The 16,320-nt window shown below is 38.5% G+C and overlaps 1 protein-coding gene across 1 annotated transcript; it reads left to right on the forward strand.

Moving 5' to 3' along the window:
- Positions 1-10,012: 10,012 nt before the first annotated feature.
- LOC125777020 (uncharacterized) lies at positions 10,013-13,288 on the forward strand. Its single transcript, XM_049450822.1, has one exon. The coding sequence runs from the start codon at positions 10,652-10,654 to the stop codon at positions 11,243-11,245; it is 594 nt and encodes a 197-aa protein (XP_049306779.1). The 5' UTR covers positions 10,013-10,651; the 3' UTR covers positions 11,246-13,288.
- Positions 13,289-16,320: the final 3,032 nt, after the last annotated feature.

The following is a 16,320-nucleotide window of genomic DNA, read 5'->3' on the forward strand; positions in this document are numbered from 1 at the left end:
GTTTACCACTTTCCATATGCACAGCATGGTTAGCATTTTGTAACGATTTTGTTGATCTGCAATACACATCATTTCCGCGCTATGTTCTTCGGCCTGGCGCTAATGTTCAAACACATGCATTTTGTGATCCCAGCCTGGAAGCATACGGCGCTTGTGTTTACATTCGCTCAATTAAGAATGACGACATAAAGTTCACTTGTTGTGCTCGTGTCGCCCCTCTGAAAACGCTGATAGTGCCCAAATTAGAGCTTTGTGCAGCCTCCTTACTGGCGCACTCTGAATTAAGAAAAATTAATGTATTTGATTATTATTATTATTGTTCGTCGGATTCGTCAATTGTTCTCTCATGGCTGCGAAAGGAACCGTCAAAGTTTAAAGTATTTGTTGCCAATCGGATTACTAACTGAAGGCATGCAGTGGCGTTACGTTCCCACCTCCATGAATCCAGCTGACATCCTATCAAAGGGCGCTACACCAAAGGAGCTCCTAAGGTCAAGGCTTTGAACGTATGGGCCACGATTTTTGGAAAACGTTGAATCTTCGTGACCACAACCATGCGCACCTCACATATCTCTACCAGAAACTCGCCAAAAGGTAATGCACATCTCATTTGATAGACCCGACATAAGTTTTTCGTTCAAATATATCAACTGGGTCGGAACAATGCAGCGTATCTTTGGCGTATATATATACAAGTTTATAAAATTGAAAAGATCACTACTCACAACTACAGATATCCATCGTGGGACTCAATTGCTCATACGCCTAGTCCAAAGAGCGCAATTGTGGTCAGAAGTCGTCGCCCTGAAGAAGAATAACTTTGTACACATATAGTAAAATCGCTTCGTTATCGCCATTTTTGGATGATTTTGGAATTATACGAGTTGGAGGTCGTTAAAAAACTCAACATTAGACTTTGAGGCACGTCATCCAATGATTTCACCAAAGGATCACCCACTGACGTTGTCAATAATCATTCATTTTCATTGAAAGTATCACCACGCAGGTCCTCAGTCTCTACTTGCCTCCATTCGTATGCAATTTTGGCCTATAGGCGGCAGGAAAACTATTGGGAATGCTCTACGAAAATGTATCATGTGTTGCAGATCGAAACCTCGCCTCGTTGAGCACATCATGGCTGACTTGCCTAAAGAAAGCATCCATGCATCACGGCCCTTTATCGTTACGGGCATAGACTACTGTGACCCATTTTACTTCAAACCCGAAACACGTAAAAAAGCACCTCAAAAATGCTATGCTATCGTATTCATTTGCTTCGCTGTGTGGATGGAACTGGTGAAAGATCTTTCAACAGGCTCTTTTCTTGATGCACTTAAGCGCTTTATAGCTACTCATGACATACCAAGTTGCATTTGGTCACACAATGCTACACATTTTATTGCCGCTAAGAACAAGCTGAAGAATTTACACGAGCTATTCCTTAGTGAAAATCATCGCAACCAAGTTTAAGCTTACTGCCTTAATAAAGCGATAAATTGACGTTTTATACCTCCTCGATCACCATATTTTGGTGGTCTGTGGGAGACAGCAGTAAAAATGGCAAAAAAGCACTTCTATTGCTCCGTTGGTTCATCGGTTCGCGGTTTTGAAAAATTACGTATCTTAGTATGTCAAATCTCAGCACAAATTAATTCAAGACCTCTTGTGCCAATTTCCAAAAATCCAGAAGATCTTGATGTACTGACGCCCCGATATTTTCTAATTGATGGTTCTCTTATCGCTATTCCTGAGCCGAACCTCACGCATCTAAACTGCAATCGTTTAGATCGCTGGCAGCAGGTTACCTACATACAACAGATATTTTGGAAGCGATGGAGTGAAGAATATCTTACTATTCTACAAAAACGAGCGAAGTGGCGTAAACCACACCCAAACATTGAAGTCAATAACATCGTATGCATCAAAGACGAAAATTCAGCTCCTCTTAAATGGCCCTTGGCTCGAGTTACGGAACTTGTCACTGGGACAGACGGGGTTGGAAGAGTAGCCGTTCTTCGTACGTCTACCGGCATGATGCGTCGAGCTATCAACAAACTGTGCGTTTTACTTGTCAAAGATTCTTTTAAAAGTTAGACCTTTCAACGGGTGGAGGATGTTCGGAGCAGCTCCTTTCACTATGGAACTACCAATAATGAGTAGATTTAATCTTAAGTTATTATTAAACTTAACTTAACTAAATTTATACGCACACATGTATTCCACTAACTGTGGTGAGAATACGTTATAAATATTAAATATTTTATATTAATTGTTATCTGGTCACTCTAATATTGCATGTCCACCACAGCATTACTCGTTATTCTAATTCCTCATTTCCCTTTATCCTTTAATATGTTTATACATACATACATGTTAGAACATTTAAGCTTAGCTTTGCCTAAGCCTAGCATCTTAGTTATAGTTCGCTTTTCACATTCGATACCTGCACACGCATTATTTTCTAGTTCGCTTTTTACATATATTCGCTACCTGCAGTCGTAAGGGCATTTCACCTGATAAACCAACAGCCACGTAACTTTCTACTCGTTGTATTATATATTTATACAAGATTGCTTTAGAATCGAACCGGACAGCTCGCAATGTCGATATCAACTCAAAGTTCATAACATCCGGCGAAAAAATTTACAAATACATTGTCATTCATGTTTACATGAGCATTTACCGCTATCCCAATTTGGAAAGCTATTGGGGCCCAAATGCGTTTCAACCAATAGCAAATGGGGCATCAAATTATTCGTGTTATGCGATACAAGCGGATTCGCTTATCGCTTCGAGGTTTATAATGGTGCTGGCGACAATGTGATCTTACCAGGACAACCAGATCTTGGAGCCACGTCGAACGTTGTTGTTCGTTTATCGCAAACTATACCAAACTTCAGGAATCACATTCTGTATTTTGATAATTTTTATACATCGTTGCCGTTGTTGGTATTATTGCGAGCTCGAGGCATATTTAGTTGAGGCACACTACGAATTCCTCGAATTCCCAACTGTAAGCTTCCAAATGAAAAAGGCATAAGAGACGAACTACGAGGAGAGCATATGGTGTTGACATAACCACAGTCTTATGGGGAGACAATAAATTAGTACGATTGGCATCAACATACATACGTGGGCGTTCAACCATTTCTGTTCACATGAGTTATGAACTGCAACATCTCACATCGCATCACCACACATCACATCACATCACGTCACACCACCTCATCACACAACAGTTCAGCACACACCACTACACACACACGCATCAAACACAGTACCTGACACCGCTCACTATTACAACACAACAACCACACGATCATTAGCGAGACGACTCGGATTAATTTAATATTCACCACCCAAACCATCAAAAGGGATTGATTCGACCGGCATTAGTTTCTTACCGTTTTCATCCGTGAAACAAGGCAGTCGTTCGCGATATTCTTTTTTTAATTCGCACCGCAACAAACCGCAATTTAATTTTTCCTCCAACAAACCGCCAAGTGACGGGAGTGACGCACCCAACGAGTTCGCCTTTCGCCAACAGTGTGCAGCAGTGGGTTTCATATACAAAAGACTAAACAACTAATAAAAAGTGTACCGATCCATATAGGATAAACTGAATAAATACAACGATAAATTTAACGAGTGTGAAAATTAAAAATCAGTGCATTTTATTTATTATCCAGCTCATAAGTATACTAAATATATTTATATACCAAGTAAGTATACTAGTAGTGGCACACGTTACTAATTGGTCCTTCGAGCCTTTCAGAAAGGCACCTAAGTGAAAAAAAAAAACACAATAATAATTAAATACAAATTTTAATAACTTCCGGACAAGTGCGCAAGTGCAGGTTTTGGAGCACAAAATTCAGCAAAAAGAAGAAGAGTTTAAGTGAAATAAGTGAAAGTGAACAAATTAAAGAACAAAGTTACAGTGAAAAACAAAACAAACCACAATCGCACAGAAAATAGAAAGTGATGTGAAAAAGATACCAAAAAGAAATTGAAACATAAAGAAACAGTGAAAAAAAAAAAGACCCACTAAAATCAAAACCGGGCGCGAAATAAACTAACAAAAACCAAACCAAACAAAAACGGGCGCGGTGTAATAACATACTCATATATACAAATCACAATTACCATAAATAGTCACGGGAGACTACACCAACAAACAACAACAGACAGCAAATCAGCAGGGACAGCGCTGGACATACATACATACATACATAAAAGGAAAAGGAACTGCAATAAGCAAAAAAAAGGGTATAAGTTCAATGACCCAAAACCCTTGGCGGAAAATAAAGTGAGTCCGTTCCATATATAATTTGATATATACAAATATATAAATTCCATTTTTTTTATGCACATATATATGTATGTATGTTAAGGTACAGTTTTGACGGTATTTCGGGACACCGTTAACTGTTCTTAACAGTCCGATATATGTATATCTACAAAAAAATAATAACTGCAAAAAAGTACAGTACCCGCTTTTTGCTTAGCTTGTGTCGTTAGGCACCCCATTATAATTTCAAAAAAAAAAAATTTTCCTAAGTCAAGTATAACTTGCGATAATTCTTGCGATACCCCTTGGGCTATAAATAAAAGCAACAAGCAGGATCGCTCAAACACTAAGCAAAAGCGGAAGATACGACAGGAAAACGAAATATATACATACATATATAAAAAAGAAAACATACATATATATGAGCATATTCCCCGAAAATTGCAATTCTTCCATTTTAATATACATATGTACATATTTATATGCATACACTATCATGGTACATACATAAATTAAATAACGCCAAGGTTCAACGACCTGCCTTTTTGCTTAATTGTGTTACCAAACACACCACAAAATAAAATACCAAAAACAAAAAAAAAAAACAGCAACAAATTTCCTAAGTCAAGTATAACTTGCAATAATTCTTGCGATACCCCTTGGGCTAAAGAAACAAAAAAAAAGCAACAAGCAGGATCGCTTTAAACATAAGCAAAGGCAAAGAGAGAACCACAAAAGGTAATAAGCAAAATTTATGTATGTGCACATATTTACCTTTACATTTGCATGTCTCCCGCCGAAATTTATACCGCAATCACACTAACCTTTATGCTCACCTTTATGCTCATCCGTACTCAATCTCTCACTAAAGAGATCCTGATAAAAACAATTGATACATATATACGTACATATGGGAACAAATGCTTATAATTTTTCAATATAACACATTATATACATATATAATTATTTTCCGCGCTCTCATCGACCGGTTACAGATACATACATATATACATTTATGTGCATTTAGCATTGTTGCTATATTGGACATACTTTTATAAACATATATACAAATATATACATATATATACAACAATTGCAACAAAAGTTAAAGAAACGTATGCAAATAAATATACAAATATTCTTGCTTATTACGGCTGTCCTTTCGCGTTCTTAACAGATACAGAAAGTAAAAACAAAACAAAAATACAAATTAAGCGCGAGTGAAGCGGAGATAAATTAATTTGATACACGGTAAAAAATAAAATAAAATAAAAAATAAAACGAAAACAAAAAAAAAAACAGACATATTTAACAAAAATAATTACATACGAATACATACATATATGTATGAAACAAATAATTAATCAATTTATGCGGTGAATACGCGTTCGCAAAGTCATAATCTGTTTCATTTATAATAAAATTTATTATATTTATCAAAAAAAAAAAAAATTTTTTACACATTTTTTTCATAATACCAATTTTATAATTGTATTTCAAACGAAATATTTACAAACATTTTTTACAAAAATTTTTAATAATTCCAATTTTACAATTTTACTTCAAACGAAATATTTACAAAGAATTGTTTATATATTTTATTATAATACTACCAATTTTACAATTGTAGTATTTCAAACGAAACATTTTTGAGCTCAAAGCTTCGAATTTAATTTAATAAATGCAATCTGATAAATCTAAAGAGGTTAAACCAAGAACTCCTCAATTATTGGAAATTCCAAAAATGGCTGATGATGATAAATCACAAAGCATGCCTGCAGAAGCTACACGCTCGAAGCAGAGTATAAAACAAAAAAGATCAAAAGATCAGACAATATCTAGATTCATCACTGAAAGTGACAGTTTTATAAGATATTGTACCCGATTCCAAGCTTCCCCTATTACTGACATCACAGAATCAGTTTTAAATATAAAACTAGAAAGTGTGAACAATCTCTGGTCTCGCCTTCTGGCAGCGTACGATACAGTACTAGACACTGACGACGCAGAACTCCCAGAAAACGCAAAAGCTTCGGCGACAGCCAAATGTGATAACTGCCGCGATCAGTATGAGTTAACAAAGGGAATGATAAATGAACAAATAAGTTTAGTAAGGCCAAGTAGAGCCACTACTCCCCCTCCCAGAGTAGTTACAACACCAAAAGATGACCTAGATAAAGGCATGTATCTAAAGGTACCAGCTTGTGATACTGAAGTTTTCAATGGATGTTATGACCAGTGGCCGTCCTTTCGGGACATGTTCACTGCCGTTTATATAAACCATCCTAAACTTTCACAAGCACAAAAGTTATACCATCTAAGGTACAAAACAAAAGGGGAAGCAGGCAGTATCGTCAAGCGATTCGCTTTAAATGACGAAAATTTTAAGCTGGCTTGGGAAGCACTAGTCGAAAGATACGAAAATGGAAGGGTTATGATAGAAAACCCAATAAAAACATTATTACATCTACCAAAAATTCAAAAAGAAACCAGCCAGGAATTTCAAAATTTATACTCGACAGTGACTAATTGCATATCAGTGTTAAAAACACAAAATATCTCCACAGAATCGTGGGACCCCATCATAGTAACTATTTGTGCAGAAACACTCCCTGACGCTGCGTTACTACGATGGGAACAATCACTTGTGGAAAGAAAAAAAATGCCCACATGGGAGCAAATGAAAGCATTCCTCACTGCTCAATACGAGATAGCTGAGCGAATTGACAACAAAAATATAAATCTAAAAAGTCATCAAAATGACTCAAGTAAAAACTTGTTTAAACCTCAAGCCAGCAATAATATGCAATACAATAGACACGTTAATAAAAGTAACACTTTCGTGTCAAACCAAACTAATAAATGGCAACCAGTATGTGAAATTTGTAAAGGAGGTCATAACATAAGATCTTGCGAGAGATTTAAAAAATTATCCGTATCTGACAGAAACAATCTTGTCAGACAACATAAACTTTGCATTAACTGTCTGTCGAATGCTCATACGACAAAAGACTGTGAAAGCAAATTTAATTGTGTGTACTGTCAACGAAGACATCACTCACTGCTTCATATTACGAACTTTCAAAATATGAAGCAAAATCAATTTCATAAAACCACCGGGTTAGTCACTACAACCAAAAGTGATAATCCCGAAATCTCAAATCCCGAAAAAAGGGAAGAACTACCATGTTGCTCTAAAGCAGCAAAAATTCAAGCTCTTCATTCAGAGAATGAAAGCAAAATTCTTTTACCCACTGCGGTCATCGCTATTGAACATAGAGGAGAATTATTCAAACTAAGAGCACTAATAGATCAAGGATCTCAAAGATCCTTTATATCATCAAAAGCTCAAAATCGGCTCAAATTGCCAATAAAACATTCAAATTTCCAAATCTCGGGAATGGGCGGAAGAATTATCCAAAATTCGAACAAAATATGCCCAATTACGATAGTATCTCCAAATGCGGATATTAGAATAGATGCGCAAGCCATCGTTCTACCGCAACTTACCAATTTGCTTCCAAGCTATGAAGTAAATAAAATACACTGGGAAAAATGCTCACATCTTAAATTAGCAGATCCCAATTGTCATACCCCATCACAAATCGACATATTATTAGGCAGTGACTTAATACCTCAAATAATTCTTGAAGGTATTGAGAAAATTTCCAATAAATTGTTAGCCCAAAATACAATCTTTGGGTGGATTATAAGTGGCCAAGTCCCCGAAAAAATCAATTCTTTCACCACACAAGTGGAAAACATTTCAAACGAATTTTTAAATAATCAACTTAAAAAATTTTGGGAAATAGAAGAATTACCCCAAATCACCCAGCTTTCAGAAGAAGACCAGGCATGCGAAGCCTATTACAAATCCACAACAACAAGAAACGAACATGGTCGTTATGTTGTGCGATTACCTTTCAAACCAACGTTCCCTGAAACCATTAGAATTGTGGCAAGATGGCACGGAATGGGATGAACAGGTAAAACCTTTACGTTTAACAAAATGGGTACAATTTGCTAACAATTTGCATACTATAGCAGAAATTCGAATCCCTCGATGGGTAAATTTCACTCCTCACATTAACACAGAATTACACGGTTTCTGTGATGCCTCTGAAAAGGCGTATTGCGCAACAGTGTACGTACGCACTCAGTACGATAACAAAATATCTTCACACCTCTTGGTAGCCAAAGCCAAAGTTGCACCTTTGAAGACACTCAGTCTGCCACGGCTTGAACTGAATGGTGCTCTTCTGTTAGCAAAATTAATTTCCATAGTCCAAACCCATCTCAAATTAAACGATCATAAAATGTATCTTTGGTCAGATTCAGAGATAGTTTTAGCATGGTTAGAAAAACCACCCTATTGCTGGAAGACCTATGTATCTAACCGAATATCCCAAATTCTAGACTTAGTTGGCCCAGCAAAATGGCAACATGTTGCAAGTGCAGATAATCCAGCGGATCTTGGGACAAGAGGTTGCACCTCACCAGCACTACACTCTGGTGGAATGGTCCAACATGGCTAACAGAATCACAAGAATTCTGGCCAAAGTCTCCTGCTCGTAATATTATACCGCCGGAAAGTCGCAAAATTGAAAATTTTCATATCACTCCAGAAGAGGATGATATTCTCCACCGATTTTCGTCATTTGCTAGAGCACTAAGAGTAGTCGCTTACCTGCACAAATTCATTCAAAGACTTAAACTAAAAATGAAAGGAGCACCAAACGATCCTTGCGTGCAGCTAACGCATTCCGACTTGCAACATGCCAAGGTCAGTCTAATATTATATACCCAAACTTTCTATTTCAGTCGAGAGAAAGCAAAGTTGCTCGAAAAGCGACCTCTCGAAAAGGGAAGCTCACTTCTCGTCTTAAATCCATTCTTAGATTCTAAGGGATTAATAAGGGCAAATGGAAGATTGGCGAACTCCAGCCTTAGTTATAACGAACGACATCCCATCATTATTCCAGAGAAATCCCGTTTTACTTACCTATTTCTAGCATATCTGCACCATCTTACACTGCATGGTGAGCATCGATTAATGCAACAAATGGTCCGTCAAGAATTTTATATACCGCGACTAAAGCCACAAATAAAAAGGACGATTTTCATGTGTAAACCATGTACCATGTACAAACACAAAATGCGTACGCAGATCATGGCAGCTTTACCACCTGAGCGCTGCAACTATGCTCTACCCTTTACCATCACTGGGGTTGATTTTGCTGGACCTTTCCAGATAAAGGCCTCCATGTTAAGGTCTTCTTCATTTAGAAAAGGGTATGTGGCTGTCTTTGTATGTTTTACGACAAAGGCAGTACACCTCGAGCTTTGTTCGGATCTGACCACTGCGGCTTTTCTTGCAGCATTTGCACGCTTTGTCGGACGACGCGGATTTCCTTCAAAAATAATGAGCGATAATGGGAAAAACTTTGTCGGAGCCCAAAGAGCAACCGAGAAGGAGTTTATAAACTTCATGAAAGAAGTCTCCCCTGAAATAGTTAATAAATATGCACCCCAAGGGATCGATTGGCAATTTATACCTCCATGTTCTCCACACATGGGCGGACTTTGGGAATCAGCAGTAAAAAGCTTTAAGTCCCATTTAAAGAAAACGGCTGGTAATCATAAATTCAATTATGAGGAGTTTACTACACTACTCACTCGTATTGAAGCCGTATTAAATTCAAGACCCATATCACCCCTCTCGCAAGATCCCTCCGATTTCACAGCTCTTACACCAGGTCATTTCCTCAGAGGAGCTCCTCTTCTCGCCATACCTGAGACAGACGGAGACTCACTCACTTTAATCAATCGATGGGAAAGAATCAAGATTCTCCATCACGAATTCAGCCACAGATGGAAGGAAGACTATCTCAAAGATCTCCATAAGAGATATCGCTGGAAAACGGCCCAGAAGGAAGCCAAGGAAGGAGAATGCGTAATCATACAGGACGAATGCCTTCCTCCAACAGAATGGCGACTAGGCCGCATTGAAAAGGTTCATCGAGGATCAGATGGTCACATAAGAGTAGTCGATGTGCGAACACAAACCGGCATATTAACTCGACCAGTCACCAAACTGTGTTTTCTTCCAAACAGCGAAGAACACCTTCAAACTAAACCGCAAAATAACTCGCAAAATTAATCGAAAAATAATAAATCAATTCCGCTAATTCGAAATTAACACGCGTTATAATCCGTACACAAACAAAAAATAGATTCAAACAAGCGCGTTGAAGACCAACTTATTACACATATACATATGTATAGATATGTAGCTACAACAACTACATTCTAATATTATAAACAAAATCAATTTAATTACAATTTTATATTCCCATAGAAATGGACGTAGAGGAGACCCAAACCGCCTCCAACACCGTAAGGTCCGAAATCGCTATACCCAAAGCGTCGGCTGCACCCGTTGCCGCTCCAAGGACCAGGGTTATGCGACCACCGCCATCCGCCGAAGCAGTCAGGGAGATGAGAGAAGAGCAGCTATTGGAGCCACAGGGGCATCCATGTTGCAGCCTGTGCCATCGCCCACACGCCCTGAAACGATGCTCCATTTTTAAGAGCATGAAGCCCGCTCAAAGAAAACAGGTTGCAAGAGCCCATGGGCATTGCATGACCTGCCTGGCAGATGACCACGCCACCATAGAGTGCTGGGCCGACGGCGCCTGCCAATATTGCCAGAGGCCCCATCACACTCTATTCCATCGTTTTCCGCGCCGAGCCAATCCGTCGGAAAGTAGCACCAACACACGTACCAGACCACGCAGTGATGCTATCCGGCGTCGACGAAGCAGCCAATCAGCCACAACACGTAGACGGCCATCTCCGCCACGCCACACTCATCGTCAGCAACAACAACGCTCAACAGGGTTGAGCGCTGTACTAAACACATTGCAACAGCTGCAGAGGCTCCTAGCCGATTAACTCGCCTAGGGGGGCCGGGATGTTCACATGAGTTATGAACTGCAACATCTCACATCGCATCACCACACATCACATCACATCACGTCACGTCACACCACCTCATCACACAACAGTTCAGCACACACCACTACACACACACGCATCAAACACAGTACCTGACACCGCTCACTATTACAACACAACAACCACACGATCATTAGCGAGACGACTCGGATTAATTTAATATTCACCACCCAAACCATCAAAAGGGATTGATTCGACCGGCATTAGTTTCTTACCGTTTTCATCCGTGAAACAAGGCAGTCGTTCGCGATATTCTTTTTTTAATTCGCACCGCAACAAACCGCAATTTAATTTTTCCTCCAACAAACCGCCAAGTGACGGGAGTGACGCACCCAACGAGTTCGCCTTTCGCCAACAGTGTGCAGCAGTGGGTTTCATATACAAAAGACTAAACAACTAATAAAAAGTGTACCGATCCATATAGGATAAACTGAATAAATACAACGATAAATTTAACGAGTGTGAAAATTAAAAATCAGTGCATTTTATTTATTATCCAGCTCATAAGTATACTAAATATATTTATATACCAAGTAAGTATACTAGTAGTGGCATACGTTACTAATTTCAAAGATCCAATACAGATGCAAACAAACAGCCATCGAAAGCAGCTCGCTACGACAGAAAGGCGAAGAAATATTTGGAAATTGATTGTCCTCAAATAATCAAAGAGTACAATAATCACATGGGCGGTGTTGACTTGTTGGACGCTCTAATGGGCCGGTACCACATACGAGCGAAGTCAAACGATTGTTTTACCATTTCATTGACATGGCGATCACGAATGCATATTTACTACATAAACGGATTTATGCAGAAAAGGTAACTGACTCAAGTCATGAATCAGCCGAACATGAACGGGTTTTGCAGTTACCGCGATTTCGTGAAGCTGTAGCTACTTCACTGATAACATATCAAGAAAGACGAGATCTTGGTCGTCAAAAAACAGCAACGTCAACGGTAGGAAATATAGAGCTAAGCAATTCGGGCGTTGGCCAAAAGTCAAAACATCCTGTACATGAAGTGCGCTACGATGGTCAAGACCATTTTTCAATTTGGCTTGGCAAAGAAGGCGGAAAAAAATGGTGTAAACTCTGTAAGAAGTCGCAAACACAGTCTGTTTGCTTCAAATGCAATCTTCATTTGTGCTGCACCAACGCAAAAAACTGTTTTTATTATTAAAAATTAATTTTTTTGATTATATTTCGTGTTTGCTTATCTTTCATCTTTGCTTTATCTTTCTTTTCCAATCTACTACTCGTGTATACCACATCATATATTTGGCATAAACTGTCATGAGTGAACCTGTCATTCAAAAAAACACGCAAATCACTTGGGGATGGTTTTTTTTTTTTTGAATTACTTTACACTCTAATTATTCTATAACAAAATTCCCACTCGCCTTCTTCCACGCTGAGAGTTTTGAGTGATAGAGGGTTAAGTTATAGTATAATTTACAGCCTTATTTATTACGGAATATTTGCATATTGTAATTTAAGCATCTTTGTACATGCATACATGAATATCAGAATATTCTAAAATATATATTAAATACTAGCTGACCCGGCGAACTTCGCCCCGCCCAATTTTTATTTTTTTTTTGGAAGTCATAGACTCGTATAACTTTACCACAAATAATATAAACCTCAACAACGCAATTTCATTTAATGTTTTTAATGTTTGTAGCGCCATCTACTGTAACATACCGCACTCAATACCGCTGTTAGCGCCACCAACTGGTGGATAGCTATTTGCTAATAATAAACAAATAATTTGCAATAAATAAATAATGCGACTATAAGGAGATTTATAAACTATCCTATCTTTCAAGTTGGACCAAACTGCACACAGTGTTAAAAATTTCACTAAAATCGGTTCAGTAGTTTAGGAGTCCATCGCAAACAAACAACGTGACACGTGATTTTTATATATTAAGATTAATAAATATTTTGTAAATATATATCGTCGTTGTTTTATATCGCGATTCGAAGCTATCAAAAAAGCTTGGTAGCTCAACAACATGATTTAATAGCAAAAAAAAAGTACTGAAAATTCTCATTTTTTCGTGCCTCTGACTAAGAAGATGATCGAAATAATTCATAAAAGGTCTAGCTCACGATGCTGTGGTGGAAGTACGTAATCGCGACGACATCACAGATAAATTTTCGTGGCTATACGCACACAAGTAAAAGAAATAAACCATATTTAAGGGGGTATTCTAGTCTAGAAATTTGAAAAAATCGAAATTTTTTTTTTATATTTCGATAGTTTTAATATTCAAAAATATCTCCCTAAAAGGATTTTTCAAAACTCAAATTATTTTCAAAGTTATAGCCATTTTAGTGAGCGAATATCGTACAAAGGTTGAGCGAATATCGTATAACGTAAAGCTTTAATCGCGTTTTTCTCGAAACTACTATTTTCAACACTTCTGACATGATTTCTCAAGTTCTAATGAACCGATTAACTTGAAATTTGGTGTGGACCTTCTTTATATATCTCTCTATGGTTGGAACTAGGATTATTAAAAAATTTTGATTTCTACTATTTTTACAAAATTTTGATCTTTGCCAAAAAACGGCCAAAAAATTCAAACAGTCGCCATTTACTGAAAATTTTTTTTTTTATTTATCCTAGTTCAGACGATAGCGGCATTTGTACTGATTAAAATTATTATTTTTTTTTTTCAGATCACCCGAAGTGTTGGAATCGTGTCAACCGTATTTTCAACCCCCGCCACGCCACCACGCCGCAATTAATCAAATTATCACAAAAATTTTTTTTTTTATTTTTTTTTGTACTCTTAAAATATCTATAAATATGTGATAAAAAATTGGATGGTAAATATGTTCTTAGTTTTTTTTTTTATTGGACTTTAAAAAATGCTGTTTCTAGACTAGAATACCCCCTTAAGCCCTCATAGATACCACCTGGAGGTAATACTTCTTCTGCTTCTTTACTGGCGTAGACATCGCTTCCACGATTATAGCCGAGTTAAGAACAACGCGCCAGTTGTTTCTTCTTTTCGCAAGGTGTCACCAATTGTAGACTCCATGCGAAGCCAGGTCCTTCTAAACTTGGTCTTTCCAACGGAGTGGAGGTCTTCCTCTTCAAAATTCAAATTGAGCCATCGCAGCACAAAGGCATCTCCTTTTCGTCGATCGACGAAAAGGTGGTGTGCGTCAATTCTCTTCTCAAGGGTCTTTTAAACGATTTTTAGACGAATCAAGTTCGCCTTCTCCTGGCGTTATACTTTCACTGCCATTCGGCAGGCAGGAAAAGCTTTCCTTTTAATTTTAGTATGCTCTGAGCATCGGTTACCGGATCACATCTGGGGGTTCTACAAGAGTATACTCCGGTCTTGAAACCTTTCGTTAGTCGCCCCGTCTTTTCGTAGAATTGTCGAACATTACCCTTGTCGGCGTGCTTGTTAAGCTCTTCATACTCAAGCATTTCGGCCTCTCTCTTCTTCTGCAAATGCGTCTCGCTATCCTCTTTAACTCTCGGTATCTATCTCATCCCGCACGTGTTGTTGTCGATCGTAACGTTGCGAGATAGGCAGTCTGGCAGTTTTCTCTGGCTTCTTACTTGCAAAAAAGATAGGGATCGAGTTGATGTTAGGACCTCGGAGTGTACGCACGTCTAGAACACCGGACAGGTGCCTTCCGCTATCACATGACTGATCTGCTTTGGGGATGTTTCCTCGTGGAGGCTGAGTTTTCGACTTTTATTTTTTGGCATAAACACAAATACTTTTCTTGGTCACCCTGGGGTTTAAGTCGCCAAGCACGATTTTGACATCGTGGCAGGGCAGCCCTCATAGGCGCATTCCAAGTGCTCATAGAAGAGAACTTTGGTCACATCGTCCTTCTCTTCCGTCGTGGCGTGAGCGGAAATCTGCGAAGTGTTGAAAAACTTCACTTTGATACGGATTTTGACTAGACGTTCATCCCCAGATGTAAATGGCAATCCTTTATATGGCCACTCTGGTAAATGCCACAATGCCTACTCGCCTCAGTCCTTGCCCCGTCCATCGCATTTCGTGACGGCCCTCACTCTAACGAGGACATCAACCAGCTGGGAGGCGGCACCTTCCCAATTAAGGGATGGTACATTCCAGGTGCATGTTCTCACATCGTAATCCTTATTTCGTTTGCCATCGTCGTTATCGAAAGTGGGGTCTCTCATCCGAGGCTGTTTACCCTTTTTCATTGGTAGTGATTTTTACGTCGCGGTTCTCAAACCCAGCGCACTACGCAGTGGAAGGAGATGGTCAAAGACCGGAAGTCGTGAGCTGCTTGAGCCATATGTAAAATAATCGGTTTTGCCTACTGTCAAGTGAATGGCAATTAGAAAACTTTCCTCACTTGATTGAACTTTTATTAATAACTTTTACATTTGTTCTTTTTTAGCAAGTAATCTAAAACATCAAGTAACTCCTCCGTAAGGTAAAGATGTGCGCGTGTAGAAGCTGAACCAACACAACCGATAAGGATTAATTGAAACTCCAAATCAGCAGGGTAATTTTCTATTTCAAGATATCTGCAGAGCCTGTGACGCCACCATGATTCGAAGAAAAAAACACCCCAAACTAAAGCTCACATTTGAACACAATTGCGGGACTTCGTGAAAACTTCAACATCAAACGAACTGAAAAAGCTATAAAAAATAGCAAAACTACGTACTTCAAAGAGCTTTGTAATAAACTCAACGAAAATCTTTAGTGTAGGGCGTATGAGCTCCAAAGTTCGACAGCTTCCAGTGCTATAAGCTGGTCATGTCTAAAGCTCGAGATCCTTAAGGGCAAGCGTCAACCTGACCAGTTCTTCCGAAATATGTTGTGAAAATACTTTTTCCAATGCAGGACACGTAGGATGAAAAGTGGTTTCACCTCGAATAACCAGATACCCATTGTTACGTAAACCTTCCCATACCATCTCGAGTGCAAAATTGAATGTCTCTGGCTTATTTAGTTATTGATTTATCGCGCTTTTAGTAGTATTTAACAGTAC

This window comes from Bactrocera dorsalis, chromosome 1 (genome assembly GCF_023373825.1).
Source record: "Bactrocera dorsalis isolate Fly_Bdor chromosome 1, ASM2337382v1, whole genome shotgun sequence".
Lineage (NCBI taxonomy): Eukaryota > Metazoa > Arthropoda > Insecta > Diptera > Tephritidae > Bactrocera > Bactrocera dorsalis.